The 19,912-nt window shown below is 39.5% G+C and overlaps 1 protein-coding gene across 1 annotated transcript in view; it reads right to left on the reverse strand.

The window, feature by feature from the left end:
- The window catches only part of ALDH1A1 (aldehyde dehydrogenase 1 family member A1), a 49,398-nt gene that overhangs the window by 16,824 nt on the left and 12,662 nt on the right, over window positions 1–19,912 (reverse strand). The window contains exons 3-11 of the mRNA XM_073543740.1: window positions 16,085–16,225; window positions 15,861–15,990; window positions 15,714–15,775; window positions 14,459–14,587; window positions 12,877–12,990; window positions 12,240–12,342; window positions 8,880–9,064; window positions 2,713–2,877; window positions 2,020–2,177 (exon numbers count right to left, since the gene is read on the reverse strand). Coding sequence (XP_073399841.1) covers window positions 2,020–2,177; window positions 2,713–2,877; window positions 8,880–9,064; window positions 12,240–12,342; window positions 12,877–12,990; window positions 14,459–14,587; window positions 15,714–15,775; window positions 15,861–15,990; window positions 16,085–16,225 — 1,187 coding nt within the window. The remainder of the gene's footprint in view (window positions 1–2,019; window positions 2,178–2,712; window positions 2,878–8,879; window positions 9,065–12,239; window positions 12,343–12,876; window positions 12,991–14,458; window positions 14,588–15,713; window positions 15,776–15,860; window positions 15,991–16,084; window positions 16,226–19,912) is intronic.

The following is a 19,912-nucleotide window of genomic DNA, read 5'->3' on the forward strand; positions in this document are numbered from 1 at the left end:
GTCATTTTTCATTTTTTGTTTCATATAAAGGACATACAGCACAATTGAAGATTCTGGTAATATCTTTGTTAGACCAATAACAGCATTAACATACAGTATATTATTTATTAGTGTTTTGATCAGAGCTTTATGGATCACAAGTTCACAACATGTTACTATTGAGTTACTTACTACTATACTTTAATATCAGGGCTATGCTCACTGCTATCTTTATCCAATGCCTATTTTATAGGATATTTATAATGTAGGTCTGTCAGTCGTTGCACAACAGCTTTAAAAATGGCTACCACAAACAAATGTAGCACAAGTCACTTTGTTTCCAAACATCAGGGGATGCCCTGGCCTTCAACCTTTCACGCCTATACATGTATCTCATTTTACACAGTAGCCACTGGATTTGGACCATGGAGTCAGCTGCTGACCGATGGTGCAAGCTGGCAGGAGTGATAGGATACTCGTGTCAGAACAAGCGGGGCAGTCCAGGTACAAAATCTCCAGGAACAGGCTTAGGTTTTTAAAAGTAAAAACCACAAGAGCAACAAGAGCTGACATATTGGGATGTAAACCAGGCAACCCAAACTATATCTGTCAGCTCCCAGCAGTAAGATAGGAACTTTAGGTATGATGCTGTCCTTTTTGCCAAAGCAAGGAGCTGATCAATCTAAATGGATGGCACACATTCCATACTGCCAGACTAGATGGTGCTACAGGTCCCAACTTCAATAGTCTTAGTGACTGGACGGAGCATGGGCCGCCCAGAGCTTCTGGTCCTGAAATCTCGCCAGTAGCCAGTGCCACTAGCAGAATGAATACCATGGTACCTGATGACAGGAGCAGACATCTTAGAAGCTGGTCCCTGAGGAGATATGATAATGTTGTTGTGCAGAGCCACCCATAAGGAACTTCCATGATTGCATTTTATCTTAACAGCTTACAAGCACTTCCAAAATTGATTCTAGTCATATACAGTCACGGCCAAAAGTGTTGGCACTCTTAAAATTTTTATACAAAATTAAGTATGTCTCCCAGAAAATTATTGCAAGTACACGTTTTGCTATACATATGTTTATTTCCTTTTGTGTATTGGAACAACACAAAAAAATTAGAAAAAAAGAAAATTTGACATAATTTCACACAAAATTCCCAAAAGCGGCCAGACAAAATTGTTAGCACCCTCAATTTAATATTTGGGTGTACACCATTTTGAATAAATAACTGCAATCAATTGCTTCCTCTAACCACCAACAAGCTGCAGTCTAGCTTTTTATGTCTCTGTGTCAGCAGTGGGTTCCTACGAGGTCTCCTGCCATAGTGTGTCATTTAATTCAAATGTCAACAGATATTTTGTGCTGACACTGATGCACTCTGAGCCTGCAGGACTGCTTGAATTTCTTTGGAACGTTATTGGGGATGCTTAGCCACCATCCGGATTATCCTTCGTTGTAACTTATCATCAATTTTTCTCTGCCGTCAACATCCATGGAGATTAGCTACAGTGCTATGGGTTGTAAACTTCTTGACCTTGTATTGTGGACAAAGGAACATCAGGATCTCTGTAGATGGACTTTGTAACCTTGAGATTGTTGATATTACTCAACAATTTTAGTTCTCAAGTCCTCAGACAATTCTCTTCTCCTCTTTCTGTTCTCCATGCTTAGAGTGGAATACACAGGCACACAATGCAAAAATTTAGTCAACTTCTCCCTTTTTAATCTGGTTTCAGGTGTGATTTTCATATTGCCCACACCTGTTACTTGCCACAGGTGAGTTTGAATGAGCATTATATGCTTGAAACAAAGTTGTTTACCCTCAATTTTGGAACAGTGTCAACAACACTTTTGGGGTTTTGTGCGAAGTTAGGCCCAATTTGACTTTTTTTATCATGTGTATAACAAAATATGTGTAATTGCGATATTTTCTGGAAGAAATACTTCATTTTCTGGAACAATTTCAAGGGTGCCAACACTTTCTGCCATAACTCTGCAAATTTATAGTAGGTACATTTAGAATCTTACTTACCAGACAGTTCCTGCTTGAAGAGCTGCAGAAACTGTCATTGCTTTGTCAAGGTCTTTGGTGAAAACTCCAGCAGCCAGTCCATATGTGGTGTTGTTTGCCCTCTTAATTACGTCATCAATATCTTTGAATTTCATAATTTGCTGTACAGGCCCAAATATCTATTGACATAAAATAGTGATTTGAGGTATTTATACATAAGCAAAAAGCATGAATGGTATAGGAAACTATATAAAAATAAGTTTCTCTGACCATCCATAACGAAAGTAATTATCCATATTTGCATTTACCGTGTCTAGGAAAACTGATTGACTTTCCTTTGGGGGTCATTATGTTGTTTTTCTCACAACAGTTCATATACAATGAAGAGTAGAAGATACGATTACATACGGTATATATAATATATTAAAAATTAGCTTTACATAAACAAAACCTTTAACTACTAGCAAAAAAAAATTACCCGATAGATGTGGGTCACATTGCTAGGACCATCATCTATCTCTAGAACAGGGCTTTTTCTGCATTTTGCTTTTTGAGCCTCAAGTAGAGCTTCAAATTATTATTTCAGTAGGGCTATCATCATTCTGCAATGATAAATGAAGTCAAGAAATTGTGGAAACAACACATTGGCCCGGTGTTTCAATAATGAAATGTAGAAAGCATAAGCAGATTCACCTAATTTACTTATGAACATACCTCTTCTTTGGCAATGCGCATGTCATCCTTTACATCTGAGAAGACGGTAGGTTGGATGAAGAACCCTTTATTGCCCCATGGGCCACCCCCACATTCCAGTTTTGCTCCTTCCTTCTTTCCACTTTCAATTAACGACAGAATTCGGTCATATTGTTCTTGGTCAATCTAAAATGTAAAATTATGAAGAATGGATGTTATTTTTACAAAACCTGTTTTATTGTGGAATCTGATCATGCGATTATAACATCACATACACAATTATATACCGGTAAGTAATTGCCAATAGGCTGTATTAAATTCAGGAGTCCTGAGCATGACATTTGCTCCAGAATAACACAATACCTATATGGTGATGACATTCATGCCAGCATAGCACAAGAGTTAACAGAGCATATAATTCTTTTTCAGCACAATCTCACATTTCTTGTTTTTCACTTTTTGCTAACTTGATTATCTTGTAACTTGAGCCAAACTCCATTATGCAGAATCTGGACCCAAGATAATGAGAATAGTAATAAAAGCTTTACACTTGACTGAAATACAAGTGAAATTACCCACCAGGAGAAATTTGTAGTCCTTGTGCCTTTCTTCAATCATACGTGTCGTGTTTAGGCAATTCCTTACAAACTTTATCTGGACGTGTGTTATCTGACTGTAGCTTCACATATTACCGTAATAGATGAGAATGAAATACTACACTTTTACATACTAATTGACAGCAGAAAATTAGTAATAATATATATGATGTCTAGTGTTTTATTGTCAACAAGTCAGTAGAAATAAAATATTTCAAATATGATATTTAAATATTGCTATACGGACAGATACCCATAGGTGGACTTCTAAAGACACTGATGTATGGCGTCCCTACAGTGAACCCTAGGTAGAGATCTCAAAACTAGATTTGAATGTGTCTTACAGAAGACAGAAAAGTTCACTGAGATTTCACAAACTGGATATCCTTACATTCGGTGCCCTAACACCTTTAAAGGGAATCTGTCACCCTATTTTTCGCCTATCAGCTGCCGGCACCGCCATCAGGGGCTTATCTACAGCATTTTGTAATGCTGTAGATAAGCCCCCAATATAACCTGAAAGATAAGAAAAAGGAGTTAGATTATACTCACCCAGGGGCGTTCCGGGTCCTGTCTTGGTCCGATGGGTGTCACGGTCCGGTCCGGCGCCTCCCTTCTTCTAATGGTGATGTCCTCTTCTTTCCTTCCCATTGTGGCTCCTGCGCAGGTGCACTGCTCTGCCCTGTTGAGGGCAGAGCAGAGTCCTGCAGTGCGCAGGCGCCAGGAGAGGTCCGGCGCCTGCGCACTGCAGTATTCTGCTCTGCCCTCAACAGGGCAGAGCAGTGCACCTGCGCAGGAGCCACGACAGGCAGCAAAGAAGACGTCACCGTTAGAAGATGGGAGGCGCCGGACTGGACCATGACACCCATTGGACCAAGATCGGACCCGGAACGCCCCTGTGTGAGTATGATCTAATGTGTTTTTCTTATCTTTCTGGTTACATCGGGGACTTAGCTACAGCATTACAGAATGCTGTAGATAAGCCCCTGATGGTGGTGCCGGCAGCTGATAGGCAAAAAATAGGGTGACAGATTCCCTTTAAGATTTTGAACCAATTTTAGACTACAGCTTCACCGATAAAAGGGTTACAGATGATCAAAAAATATGTGTACAAATGCTTGTATACTTCTGAAGCAACACAGACAGTACTCATCTTCCCCAGGTCTAGCGCTCTTTACTGCTGATCCAGTGTGTAGTGTCTGCCACAGTGACATCAGGACTACAGTCGTTATCACCGCTTCAGCCAATCAATATCATGAGCCATTAATATAAGTGATTGGCTGCAGCAGTGAGATTCACTATAGTTGTGACACCACCCCTGCAGCCAATAAAAAAAGCCTGGATCAGCATCAGAGAGACCGTGCCAGATGTGGAGAGGGTGAGTACTATCTGTGTTTCTTGTATTAAAAGTATACGAGCATCTGAGTACCTATAGTTTGATCAAGATAAACTATTTTAAAGAATATGTCTTTCCCATTCTCAAAGAAGAATGCAGTCATTATATGCATTTTTTTTAGTCTATGAGGGAAGGCGACTTTATATGATATCCATCCCAGGATAATGATGAAGTAAGCTTGGAGGGTTCGCTCACACTAGTGTTTAAATCCCCCCAAAAAAGGGATTGCACTCGGACCAATATTATCCAATGAGACAGTGCAGATCTGTGTATTTTTTCTCAGCTCTATTCAACGTGAGAAAAAAATCACAGCATCTGCGATATGACTCTGAAATCAATACAGTGCGAGAAAAAAAAACAGATGCCATATGGACCATCAGTATGGCATCCGATTTTTATGGATACATCGCAGTTCTGTAGCAAAGGAAACTGTATGTTCCTGTAAAATATTTATAGCTGCTGAGTAAAAAAACGGAGAGCCGGAAAAAATAAAGATAGAATCTATTAAGACTGGTGTTTCTTACAGCAGATTTAGTCTCAGGCCACAGTCACACGGTCAGTATTTGGTCAGTATTTTACCTCAGTATTTATAAGCAAAAACCAGGAGAGGAACAATCAGAGGAAAAGTATAATAGAAACACGTCACCACTTCTGGATTTATCACCCACTCCTGGTATTGGCTTACAGATACTGAGGTAAAAAACTCACCAAATACTGAACGTGTGAATGCAGCCTTAAAATCAGTGATAGGCCATGTTCAAACATTCAGTATTTGGTGAGTATTTTACCTCAGTATCTGTAAGCCAAAACCAGGAGAGGAACAATCAGAGGAAAAGTATAACAGAAACACGTCACCACTTCTGGATTTATCACCCACTCCTGGTATTGGCTTACAGATACTGAGGTAAAAAACTCACCAAATACTGAACGTGTGAATGCAGCCTTAAAATCAGTGATGGGCCATGTTCATACCTTCAGTATTTGGTGAGTATTTTACCTCAGTATCTGTAAGCCAAAACCAGGAGAGGAACAATCAGAGGAAAAGTATAACAGAAACACATCACCACTTCTGGATTTATCACCCACTCCTGGTTTTGGCTTACACATGCTGAGGTAAAAAACCTGACCAAATACTGAATGTGTGAACGTGACCTTATTCAGAAAAGTGGGACAATATTCTCTCACTTGTCATCCATGTGCTGTCCATGTACAATCCTTTTCTTCTACTCAGTTATTAATCTTTTACAGGACCATTTACAGTTTCCTATATTACAGAACTGCTATATATCTGTTAAAAACAAAAGCAATGCTGACGGTCTGTATGGAATCCAATTTTTTTTCTTATTATCCATCTAATTTCAGAATAAAATTGCAGCATGCTATGACCTATGATTTTTTTTTTTCTCACACCGAATACATCTGAAAAGAAATACGCAGATCGGCACTCCCTCACTGAGTAACATTGGTATGCGTGCAATTTTTTTTTTATTGGGTTGCACGTGTCCGATTTATACGCTCTGGTGAACTAGGCCTCAAGTGTGCTGGAGTAAGATTCAACCAATTTATTAAAACGTAGATCTCTGGCCATACGTGAACTAAAATGACGGAACTAAGTTATTAGATTTGTTTCCTAACACTTAATTTTACACAACATCTATCAAATCCTTGCTTTCTAAGTGAAACTTGAGTCAATAGTGTGACATAATCCTATGCAGAAATATTGAGATATTAACACCAAACACCTGGATTGGTTTTCACATCTTAATACCTTACCAGTCATCTATATCTGGGAACTAAAAATCTTATGTGGCACAATTCACATGCTACTTTAGGCTGCGGGCTGGGATCACACACAGCAAGATACGGCCGAGTCTCGCAGGTTAAAACCAAGCTCTGGCACCGGCACTCCGGAGTGGAGTGTGCAGCCGCACAGCAATATATGGAGCTGCACGCTCCGCTCCGGAGTGCCGGTGCCAGAGCTTGGTTTTAACCTGCGAGACTCGGCCGTTTCTCGCTGTAGTGTGACTCCGGCCTTAGGCCTCTGTCTGTTGAAAATGATAGTCTTAGTAGACACGTACTACTGTAGAAAGGTGGGAAAAAAGTCTTTTATATACAGTACGGTAGTTTGCCTGGCCTGGTTGTTGCAATCTCGTCAATAAAAAGCTCAAAGTTCTTCTGTTTAATCTCTTTCTGCGAAGATATATTTTATCTTTTTTGTGCACATCAGAATTTAACTTTGTAGCAGGTCAATCAGTATGGTTAATCATGTGTCTAGGCCAATGGCTGAAAACAACACCTTGGAGGCTTGCCAAGAGCTAGACTAGTTATTTTCTTGTTCATTTTGATCCCTAAGCATTGAAAGCTTGGGAACCTGTCAAATTCACATAGCACTGATAAATGAGCTATTAATTCAATATACGGTATAATTAAAGTACACTATGATATGACTGTTCACAGCACTCCCTTATTAAGGTACATAACAAATAATTCTAGACTTACTGGGAAACAATGCGGTACACTTGACAGTGAAAAAATGTTATTACACTGGGGCATTCTTTCGATCGTTATAATGATGGGTAATAACACATATAGTAGATTGGAAAAATATAAGCTTTTGTCAAGTTCGGGCAAATAAAGTCTCTAGATTAAGACCAGGTTTAGAAAGTCGTACTAAAATTTAGGCCACTCATGTCGCAAATTGTTCCATGTCCAGCCCCATGTTATCATCTGCTGTTTACATGCACTAATCTGCTCCATAAAATGGATCAGAATAGTGCATGTTGCAGTCTTTTCATGCAGACCATTGATCCAAGTAGAAAAATTGGCAACATGCGCTGGTACACTGGCTATAATGGATCCGTGGTGAACATTGGTGCACACCAATAGCACATGTACATATAATTTGCTCATCTGAATGAGCCCCTGAGGGCAGCATCATACTAGAGAGAAACACGGACAAGTGAGAGGCGCTAAAACCACACATTGCACACGGACCAATGTTTCTCTATGGGACAGCTCCCATCAGCCATATATTTCTCGGCCGTATTTTACGGGCCGAGATAATCGCAGCATGGGAAAGCGTGGGAAAGTTTCTGCATTTTTTACCACGCTCATCAGTTCACCTCAGGTCAGCCAGGGAAAGTTTCTGCATTTTTTCCCACGCTCATCAGTTCACCTCAGGTCAGCCAGGGACGTCAGTGAGGCTGCGCAGAGTCCCCTGGCTGACCTGAGGTGAACTGATGAGCATGGGAAAAAATGCAGAAACTTTTCCACGCTCATTAGTTCATCTCCGGGCAGCCAGGGAGGCTGTGCAGAGATAAACTAATTCATTCTGGCAGTGGTTTACATCGGGCTGGTCACATTAGCACTGGTCCCTGTGTAAACCACTTAACCCCTTCTGATGGATTGCAGCGGGGGACCTGACTGACCAGCAGAGAGGTAAGGATATTGTTGCTTTTTTGTTTTATTTTTGTTACAGGCCCATGGTTTATTAATGGATTAGCTGAGGAATAAATATGGTCAAAAACTAGGTGTCTTGATTTCATTACAATAATTTTTCATTAATGTCTGTGTGTGTTTTTTAACAGTTTAATAGACTAGGGTTAATAATGGATAAGTGTCTTATTGACACCTCTCCATTATTAATTGGCTTAATGTCACCTTCAATAGCAAGGTGACATTAACCCATTCTTATTAACCCATTAGCCACCGCTACAGGGCAATGGGAATAGAGAGGATAAGTGCCAGAAAAGGTGCATCTTATAGATATATATATATATATATATATATATGTTTGTGTCTCAATTACATATATATATAGAATATATATATATATATATATATATATTCTATGTGTACATATCTATTCTTTCGTTTGGGTTTTAACCTGTCATTGGACTCCATTATATGTCCATTTTGAAAGCCTGCGAGAAAATCTCGGCATACGGCTGCCATACGGATTACATACGGATGCTTACATGCGCAAAATACGCGGCCATACCTTGACAACGGATGATATACGGAAGACTGTTCAAGGAACATTTCTGCATATTACGACCGTACAATACGGTCCGTATTTTTATACGTTAAGTGTGACTCCAGCCTGATTCTTATAATCTCCCAGTGGGTTAATAAATTACTTATTGGCTCAATCTACTCCTCATAGCCATTATGTAATTGTGAAGTTACAAATTTACCTGTGGACCTTGCTGTGTTGAAGGTAAGAGGGGATCTCCTAAAACCCGTTGTTTTGCTTTTTCAACACTTCTGCGCACAAATTCTTCATAAATTGATTCTTCTACAAAAATTCGAGATCCAGCTATGCAACACTGTCCTTGGTGATAGAACAGTCCTTGGTGGGACTGCTCTATTGCATTGTTCACTAGGAGAAAAAAAAATATATATAACATTATTTGAGAAATAGATGAAACTTTTTCAAGTTTCCAAGGGTTATCCTCCACCGGAACACCTATAGGGATTGCGTAGCATTGTTAGGTCATGCGATCCCTGCACCAGATTCACTCTTCCCGCCTTCGGACGTATCAGATTTATCCTGTGGAAATGAGAGAGCAGCAGCTCTCACTTCCTCTGGATGTATGTGATTTGTCCTAAATCAGGGAGAGTGAAGCCAGTGCTAACTGGTTGCAGGGATCGTGTGACAAAAGCATTTCAGGTGATCCCTGAGAGAGCCAGTGCTCACACCAATGCAGCAGTGCCGGTAACCGGTGGTGAGTTTGGGTATATAGGTGTTATTATTTTACAAGGGGGAAACATAGGAATCGAGAACGGGTTGTCCAAGTAGTAGATAACACCTTTAATATACATGGCCAAAAGGTCTAACTGTGTTTTGACAATGCTCAAATATATAAGAGTTACATTAATACTAAGGCTAAGTTTCCGTGATTCAAAAGCACTGTGGCTCTTCCTCCGTGTTTTACAATGCTAGCAAAGGTTTGGGCTCTGCCGCATGTCTATTCATACTGTGAATCTATGTGCATGTTTCACCCTTTGCTATGCAGAGTCAACTGTGCGGCTTCCCCTGCACCTTTTTCACAATGATATCCACAGCGATGTATACAGCTGCAGGTGTCACTGTCGGAGGTCTGCAGCAAATATGCTTAGTGGGAACCTAGCCTAAATGTGTGTGAAAAAAATGTTTCACTGTATCGTTGCATGGTAATGTTTTCCCTTGCTAGCCCCAATATCTAGATGCCATCTACAGTGGGGAAAATAAGTGTTTGATACACTGCTGATTTTGCAAGTTTTCCCACCTACAAATTGTAATTTGTATCGTAGGTACACTTCAACTGTGAGTGACAGAATATAAAAATAAAAAATAGAAAATCACATGATTTTTACATAATTAATTAGCATTTTATTGCATGAAATAAGTATCTGATACAATAGAAAAACAGAACTTAATATTTGGTATAGAAACCTTTATTTGCAATTACAGATGTCAGACATTTCCTGTAGTTCTTGACCAAGTTTGCGCATACTGCAGAAAGAATTTTGGCCCACTCGTCCATACAGATGTTCTCCAGATATTTCAGGCTCCGGGGCTGTCGCTGGGCAACATTGAGTTTTAACTCCCTCCAAAGATTTTCTAATGGGTTCAAGTCTGGAGACTGGCTAGACCACTCCAGGACCGTGAAATGCTTCTTACAGAGTCACTCCTTAATTGTCCTGACTGTGTGTTTCTGGTTTTTGTTATGCTAGAAGACCCAACCATAAACCATCTTCAATGCTCTTACTGAGGGAACGAGGCTATTGGCCAAAATCTCGCGATACACTGATTGTGTGGACAGGTAACGAGTTCAAGCAGGTGCAATTAATACTAGTAAAGAGTGCAGAGTAGGAGGGCTTCTTAAAGAAAAACAGATTTGTGAGAGCCAGAATTCTTGCTGGTTGGTAGGTGATCAAATACTTATTTAATTCAATAAAATGCAAGTTAATTATGTAAAAATCATACAATGTGATTTTCTTTTATTTTTAGATTCTGTCTCTCACAGCTGAAGTGTACTTATGATATTAATTACAGACCTCTCCATTCTTTGTAGGTGCAAAAACGGCAGTGTATCAAATACTTATCTCCCCAGTGTATCTTAGAATTTTGTAAGTTTGTACACCAGAGTGTGCAGAGGCTAATACAGGAGAATAAAGTCAACCAAAGGAATGTAGTGTTTTTTTGTTGCAGTTGTATTTTTTTTTTTTTTTAATCTAGGAACTCTTTCTACAGAAAATAGCACCCTGGTAGACTGCCTATTATTGTTCATTGGCTTAAAAGTACTTAAGAAGCAGAAAAATTTTATGCAAAGAACATAGTACATTTGCTTGAAATATCATTGACTCTTAAAATACTACAAAAATGCAAAAAAAAGGCAGGTAAATACTGTGAAAAAAAAACACTTAAGGAGTCACGACTTCAAAAATTGAAATTTTAGTTCTGGTTGACACTAATTCCAAATCCCTAATTTATAGCTAAGATATTGCAGAATCTGGGGACGGGCGCAGTGAGTAATTTAGCCGTAGATTTGTAAACACTTTGGGGCTCATGAACATAATTATTAGTATTATTGCTCCAGTTTGTGACTTACATAGAGGCACAAACAGCAGAGGACCCCTGTGCCAAAAAAACAAAACATGGGCCTCTTGGTCTTCAATATCTCACATTACACTGCCCACCTATGTATTTATAATAATTGTGAGCCAGGTAATTTATTCCATAAGTCCCCTGCATTTACTACAATAGTCAGTGGGATGTTGCTGGATGTTTTATAAGGTGGCTTTTGGCTCCTTGACCTACTGGGCACCTACACAGCTGCCCATGTAACACATATGTTATGACCACCCTTATATACAGTAGCTTATTCTACCCTAGAAGTAGAGTACTAAGGGAAAGTATCTCCATACAAAGAGGCTCCAACAGAGCTTGGACAAGAGTGCTCAAATGGATCTGTACATTGTACGTATGGCCTTAGTTCACAGCTGAACATGCCACATGCCTTTAAAGGGAATCAAGCAAGATTTCACAATCTAAACTATTTACATGTGCATTTAGCTCTTTTAAAGACAAATTCAGCAATAGGTTTACATGGCCAGTCCGTTCCTCCGTTACTGAGAAATCAGAGTTTAAATTGACATGTAAATGAAGCTGAAGAGCTCTTGTACATCTGAAGCCTCTGTCACTCCAGCTCTATTACCCACCCTGCTTTTGCCTGAAGTCACAGAACATGGAAGCTTTCAGTCAAGCATCTAAAAGCGGCGCAGGGTTGAGAATAGAGCTGGAGTGACAGAAACTTCAGATCTACAATGACTCTTCTGCCTCATTTGCATATCAATTCAAACACTGATTTCTCAGTAACAGAGGAATAGTGTGACCATGTAACGGTATTGCTGGACTGTCTGCCTTTGAAAGAGATACATGTACATTACATATAAATAGTTTGTTGGATGCAATCCAGCCGACAGATCTCCTTTAAGAATATCCTTGCTTAAACAACATAGTGACTATTTTGGCTTTGTGATATGGGAACGAACAGTAATAATATACTAACAGTCCGCATCAGCAAAAATGATAACTGGACTTTTTCCTCCAAGCTCCAGTGTAACTCTCTTAAGGTTACTCTTCCCAGCAGCTTCTTTTATTAGCTTTCCAACCTAAATACATTTAAAAAAAACAGATGTATTAAGTGATGTTTAGAAAGGTTTTTGCTTTCAAATTTCATAAAATTCAACCAAAAATATATTATTCACATACAAATATATATTTTTTTTATGTTTTTCAAAGGTAAAACTAGATATTTCTTCTTGTGTACCTTGCTAAAAACTTTTGCTTCAAGAGTCTATATACCATACACACAACTAGCAGACTAGCCACTTGTATAGGAAACAACAATTAAAATTAAGATCTGTTGAGAATTATTCCACTTGATTCTCCCAGGAGGAACTCATATGCCACCATTTTTTTTTCACATGAAAAAAGTTCTTGTGATATCACTTAAAATTACTCAGACATGAAGATAGTAGATGCACATCTAAACCTGGAGGTAGATATTAATGCTCACTTATTCTTATTGGGCAGCTTTACCTATAGCCTATTGATTAGGAACCATGGTTTGGGCAGCATAAATCAAATAGCAGTTCCTATTAAACTATAAACTTTGAGACTTAAAAAAAATATAGGAGTAATACCTCAGTTGATCCTGTGAATGCAACCTTATCAATGTCCATGTGATGTGATATGGCTGCCCCAGCGGTGGGTCCATATCCAGGAACGATATTCACTACACCTGGGGGGAAGCCTGCCTACAAGAGAAAAAGTAAAGAGGAGGCAAAATTATTTCACATTCACCAATAATATATCGCTATCATCCCAAAATAAACCAGTTTGAAGGTTAGTATAAAATGCAAAGATTTCTATATATTACCAATTGTGGTAATTAATGCATTATCTTGCAGAAAAAACTGTGCAGTTTTAAGCTTAATGGATGTTGGATCTGGAAAGTAAAGTAAGATACTATGTGAAAAAGCTCATAAAAATGCTAAATTCAAAGCAAAGCTGATTTGATGTATTAGACAGATCTGTGCGCGGATGGGATCCAGGATATTAAAAACATGTTTGCCTTCTCCCATATACAGCACCATCCCAGTCTACAGGTTGTATGTAATACTACAGCTCTGCACCATTTCATTCAATGAGGCTGAGCTGCATACCAGACTGTAGACAGGGGAAGTGCTGTTTTTGAGAATAGCATAAATGGTTTTCTAATTCTGGTGATCCCCTTTAATATGGATTTTTTTTTTTGCCAGATTTCACTGTTAAAACTACACTATCAAATAGATCTGTTAAACTTGGTGATTCTGCTATATTTTATTTGAAAATCCATGTCAGAAAGACTGTATAATTCCTTTGGAAAGTATCAAATAATTTAATAATCTAACTTGATTGACAACTCCTCTGTGCCTCCTCCCTGCTGCTGAGATTTCACACTGCTAAGTACAAGCTGCAGCCGTCAGGCTGAGTGGGAGGAGACTGAATACACTTGGGCTTGTGTGTCTCTCACTCTATATATTCATTATAATATCAACATGATTATACAGCCATTCTGATGTGGATTTTAAAACTAATTACACTAGTTTCATCAGGTCTAGCACACCTGATAAATAGTTGTTTGCAGTTTGTATTGGGGCATGTGTTAATAGACCTGATTTAGGTTTCCTAGGAGTCTTATGCTAAGACTCCTTCTGGAGTGAGATATTGACACATTACATATCACTTCAAAAACTTTGGCCCGCCATTACTGTTGTTCTTGCGCCACTTTTTAAAAGTGAATAAAAAAAGGATTTGGTAAGAATATACTTATGCGAAATGTTATTATTTGTATGAGTTAGCTTTTGATTGCCAATGCCAACAATTGGTCTAAAGTCAGCCTATTATTGGCCAAAATAATAGATAGTGCCCAACTTCTAGCAAGAAGCACCGAATGTGTCAGTATGAGTGACAAATTTGGTGAACCTCGGACTACCTGGTTCAGAGCAGGTCTAGTTCGCTGAGTATAAAAAGACTGTAAAAGCTATTTTTTCTATAACCAATAACACGAATGTGAGATATTTGCAACCACTTTGTCACGGAGTGTTACAGTATGTTCACGTAGAAGAAGCCTGTATAGGCAGGTACATTGTATCAAATTAATTCTGCTACTGTTTGTAAAACTAAAGGACATACAGGTACTTGCTCAGCCTTTCTATTTGTTTTTGCACAAGGCGCACACACCTCTTTTATTAATGATCCCATGTACAGAGCCGTCAGTGGTGTTTGTTCCGCTGGCTTGATGACAACGGTATTGCCACAGCAGAGTGCAGGTGCGATTTTCCATGCAAACATTACAAGTGGAAAATTCCACTGTGAAAAAAGAAAGATATTTTACATCATCATTATTATTACAGATAAAATGCTTCTTAAACATTTTTTACAAGTTAAGATTACCAAACACTTGTTTCCCACCCATGTGTAGAGAAATGAGCTTCCTATATCTTCTACCAAGTACTATGCAGAAAAAGAAGTTACAGATTGCAGCAGTGTCGGACTGGGGTGCCAAGGGCCCACCAGTAACATTGACTTTGAAGCACCCACTTTTCGCCTGCATACAAATATTACACTCCGCTCATTCACAAATGTACCTATATCTCTATACAATAATTATCTAGGTAGTTTTTGTTTGGGTAATGAATGATGAGATGCTGCTTTTTTCTGTACAGAGTAAATAAACTGAATTATGCCAAGTACTATCCATATAGTGGGGTTGGGGGCCCAGATCTGTACAGGGGCCCAACGGGGGATTCCCCTGATACCCTGTGGGCCAGTCCTAGCCTGGATTGCATTTCTGTCTGTCTGTGCTTGAAATGCAGTAGTTGGCCTTTATTGTTTTCATTAATTATTATTAGAATCTTATGAAAATTTTAGATCTAGTTTGGATGTAGACTTATAATTTGCACTTGGTTTCTGTAGGTTATGGCCCTTTAGATGGGCCAATCCAGACCATTCAATGACTGCTGTTGGTTACATTCAAGTCATTTATTGGCTGCATAAAGGGGCCAACAAGCACTGATTGTGCACAAAACGATTTTCATTTGATCGTTCTGTGCCCTTAGAATATCATGTTATCGGCAACACATCACAGGTACACATTGGGCGCTATGCTAATAATCATACTTAGAAATCATTGTATCCAATGAAAGAGTGTTTGTGCTTGTTAATCAGGTGATTGCCTATTTAGGTGGGCCAACAGTCAGGAGCGAGCGATCCTATGAATGTTTTTTACCCAATTTTTAGTTAATCTAAATAGGCCATTAGAGTGACACATAACTGCACACTCAGACTCAATTTATTTAAAATCAGCACAAATAAGCACTTTCAAAATCAATATCTGGAACATGAAAGTAAGAATTGATAATTGGTAACCTTGTACGCATTTTGGAATTTTTGGAAATTATGCAACCATAGTCAATTGTTTGTATTGCCTACTTACAGGGATTATTTGACCACATACTCCAACAGGTTCATGTCTTGTGAAAGTAAAGTAATCTCCATCTATCAGTAAAAGAAGTTAAGGCCTGTTACTGAAATTACTTTATTCTTTGTTCTTGCAGCCATCACAAAGCTTTAAAAAACCTACCCATAGGGATTGTGCGGCCATGGTTTTTGTCTGCCCAGCCTGCACAGTAGCGCAGGGATTTAAGAGCTCCTGGTATGTCAGCAAAGTAGGATGCAGTAAATGCCTTTCCTGCATCAATGGATTCCAGAGTCTGAAAATAGTCCAGTTAATATTATATAGTCCAACATGTAAGTGTACCATAAAAACCATTTCATACAGAATAGCAGTGTCATATTATCACTTACACTTAGAATCAAGATGTCACGTTCTACGAGGTCTGCCAACTTATTCAAGAGTTTACCCCTCTGAGAAGCATCTGTCCTACGCCATGGTGACCCAAACTGAAATGCTTCTCTTGCTGCTTTCACAGCTATATCTATATCTGCCTAGAAGCAAAGGATAATTTAGTTAACACATGAAAATCTTTCCAACATGACTCAACTTAAAACCTTGACCGTATATATCACATTCCAAGGGGTCTGAGAAACCACGATACAGTATGGTTTCATTTGGTAGATGGCTCATACGGAAGGGTTTGAGAATAGTGACTCTTTAAACTCATTAATTGTCTTTTTTTCTGCAAATCACCTATTTCTTATTAGAGAAGATGGGTTGTCATGATGGCAACACTGTCCATTCACTAACTAAGAGGATATGGATGTCATAGAGAGTTTCCATGCTAAAAATATCTTCTATAAATTACAATGGTGGGCTGTTCTGTATTAAAGGCTTCCACACTGGGGAATTGTAGCCATGAATATTTAATATGGGTGGCCATTAGAGTTGAGCGATACCGTCCGATACTTCAAAGTATCGTATCGGATGGTATCGGCCGATCTTTAAAAAAAGTATCGGTATCGCCGATTCCGATACCGGAAGTCCCATTCAAGTCTATGGGACTTCCGGTATCGGAATAAGAAAAACCCTTTCCTGCCCTTGTACAGCCTCTCTGGGGTCTGTACGGGCCTTTCGGGGGGCTGTGCCGGCCTGCCAGGGGGGCTGTGCAGGCTCCGGTGGTCTGTGCCGGCCTGCCGGGGGGCTGTGCCGGCCTGCCGGGGGGCTGTGCCGGCCTGCCGGTGGTCTGTGCAGGCATCGTCCGATGGGACTACAAGTCCCATCGGGCGATGCCTGCTACCATGACAGTGATTGACACATTAGCCAATGATGGGACAGTAGTAGTCCCATCATCCGGCTAATGTGTTAAATGTAAAAAAAAAAAAAAAAAAAAAAATTACATGCTACATACATACAACATGCATACTACATACATGCTACATTCATACTACATACTACATACATGCTACATTCATACTACATACATGCTACATTCATACTACATAAATACTACATGCAACATACATACTACATATATACTACATGCATGCTACATACATGCTACATACATACTACATATATACTACATGCATGCTACATACATACTACATGCTACATACATACTACATATATACTACATACATACTACATACATGCTACATGCATGCTACATACATACCACATATATACTACATGCATGCTACATACATACTACATGCTACATACATACCATATACATACTACATGCATGCTACATACATACTACATGCATGCTACATACATACTACATGCATGCTACATACATACTACATGCTACATACATACCACATACATACTACATATATACTACATGCATGCTACATACATACTGCATGCTACATGCATGCTACATACATACTACATACATACTACATGCTACATACATACCACATATATACTACATACATACTACATACAATACATTCATACAATACATAGACATACAGTACATATAACATAGAGTAACATACTTACCAATACTTGTCACATTGTTCCCCGAAGCCATTGTCGTCTACGGAATAAATATTAACATAACAAACCACAAAAATACTCACCCACGATCCGAAGCAGTCCACGAGTGTGTCCCACGACGATCTTGGGTAGAGAACTGCAGCATCAGCTGTTGCTGCCATTCTCTACGGGCTGCAGGAATCCAATGACGGAAGGTAGGTATCCTTCCGCACTGTATTCCTCCGCCACTTAAAAAAAAAAAAAGTCCCTAGTCTCACTTTATGCCATTGCTGTGTGGGAATTTCCCACGCAGCAATGGCATAAAGTGAGACTAGGGACTTTTTTTTTTTTAAGTGGCGGAGGAATACAGTGCGGAAGGATACCTACCTTCCGTCATTGGATTCCTGCAGCCAGTAGAGAACGGCAGCATCATCTGATGCTGCAGTTCTCTACCCAAGATCGTCGTGGGACACACTCGTGGACTGCTTCGGATCGTGGGTGAGTATTTTTGTGGTTTGTTATGTTAATATTTATTCCGTAGACGACAATGGCTTCGGGGAACAATGTGACAAGTATTGGTAAGTATGTTACTCTATGTTATATGTACTGTATGTCTATGTATGTATTGTATGAATGTATTGTATGTAGTATGTATGTAGTATATATGTGGTATGTATGTAGCATGTAGTATGTATGTAGTATGTATGTAGCATGTATGTAGTATGTATGTGGTATGTATGTAGCATGTAGTATGTATGTAGCATGCATGTAGTATATATGTAGCATGCATGTAGTATGTATGTGGTATGTATGTAGCATGTAGTATGTATGTAGCATGCATGTAGTATATATGTAGTATGTATGTAGCATGTAGTATGTATGTAGTATGTATGTAGTATGTATGTGGTATGTATGTGGCATGTAGTATGTATGTAGCATGCATGTAGTATGTATGTAGCATGCATGTAGTATGTATGTAGTATGTATGTAGTATGTAGCATGTATGTAGTATGTATGTGGCATGTAGTATGTATGTAGCATGCATGTAGTATGTATGTAGCATGCATGTAGTATGTATGTAGTATGTAGCATGTATGTAGTATGTATGTGGTATGTATGTAGCATGTAGTATGTATGTAGTATGTATGTGGTATGTATGTAGCATGTAGCATGCATGTAGCATGTATGTAGCATGCATGTAGCATGTATGTAGCATGTATGTAGTATGTATGTAGCATGCATGTAGCATGTATGTAGCATGTATGTAGCATGTATGTAGTATGTATGTAGTATATATGTAGTATGTATGTAGTATATATGTAGTATGTAGCATGTAGTATGTATGTAGCATGCATGTAGTATGTATGTAGCATGTATGTATGTAGCATGTATGTATGTAGCATGCATGTAGTATGTATGTAGCATGTATGTAGTATGTATGTAGCATGTATGTAGTATGTATGTAGTATGTATGTAGCATGCATGTAGTATGTATGTAGTATGTATGTAGCATGTAGTATGTATGTAGTATATATGTAGTATGTATGTAGTATGTAGTATGTATGTAGCATGCATGTAGTATGTATGTAGTATTTTTTTTTTTTTTTTTAACATTTAACACATTAGCCGGATGATGGGACTACTACTGTCCCATCATTGGCTAATGTGTCAATCACTGTCATGGTAGCAGGCATCGCCCGATGGGACTTGTAGTCCCATCGGACGATGCTTGCACAGACCCCCGGACATCAGCACAGCCCCCCGGCAGGCCGGCACAGCCCCCCGGCAGGCCGGTACAGACCCCCACAGGGTGCACAGACCACCGGCAGGCCGGCACAGCCCCCCGGCAGGCCGGTACAGACCCCGGGCAGTCCACACAGCCCCCCGGCAGGCCGGCACAGCCCCCCGGCAGGCCGGCAGAGACCCCCGGAAGGCCCGAAATGACGGCGCATCATGATGCGCACACACCGCGCATCATGATGACGTCAGTCTGTCAATCAACTTTGAATTCCGATTCCGATGCCGAATTCCGATATTGAAAAAATATCGGAAGTCGGTATCGGAATTCCGATACAGCAAGTATCGGCCGATACCCGATACTTGCGGTATCGGAATGCTCAACACTAGTGGCCATACATCTGAAAGGCCGTTAGGCAGGTATGGAATGGAGCTGAAATTCAGCCCTCACATTTGAAATCACACTGCCCCATGTTGTCCCCTTTCCCAAGAACCAGATGCGATATATTATT

Source organism: Dendrobates tinctorius, unplaced genomic scaffold (genome assembly GCF_039654945.1).
Source record: "Dendrobates tinctorius isolate UK_male_01 unplaced genomic scaffold, ASM3965494v1 ptg000134l, whole genome shotgun sequence".
NCBI lineage: Eukaryota > Metazoa > Chordata > Amphibia > Anura > Dendrobatidae > Dendrobates > Dendrobates tinctorius.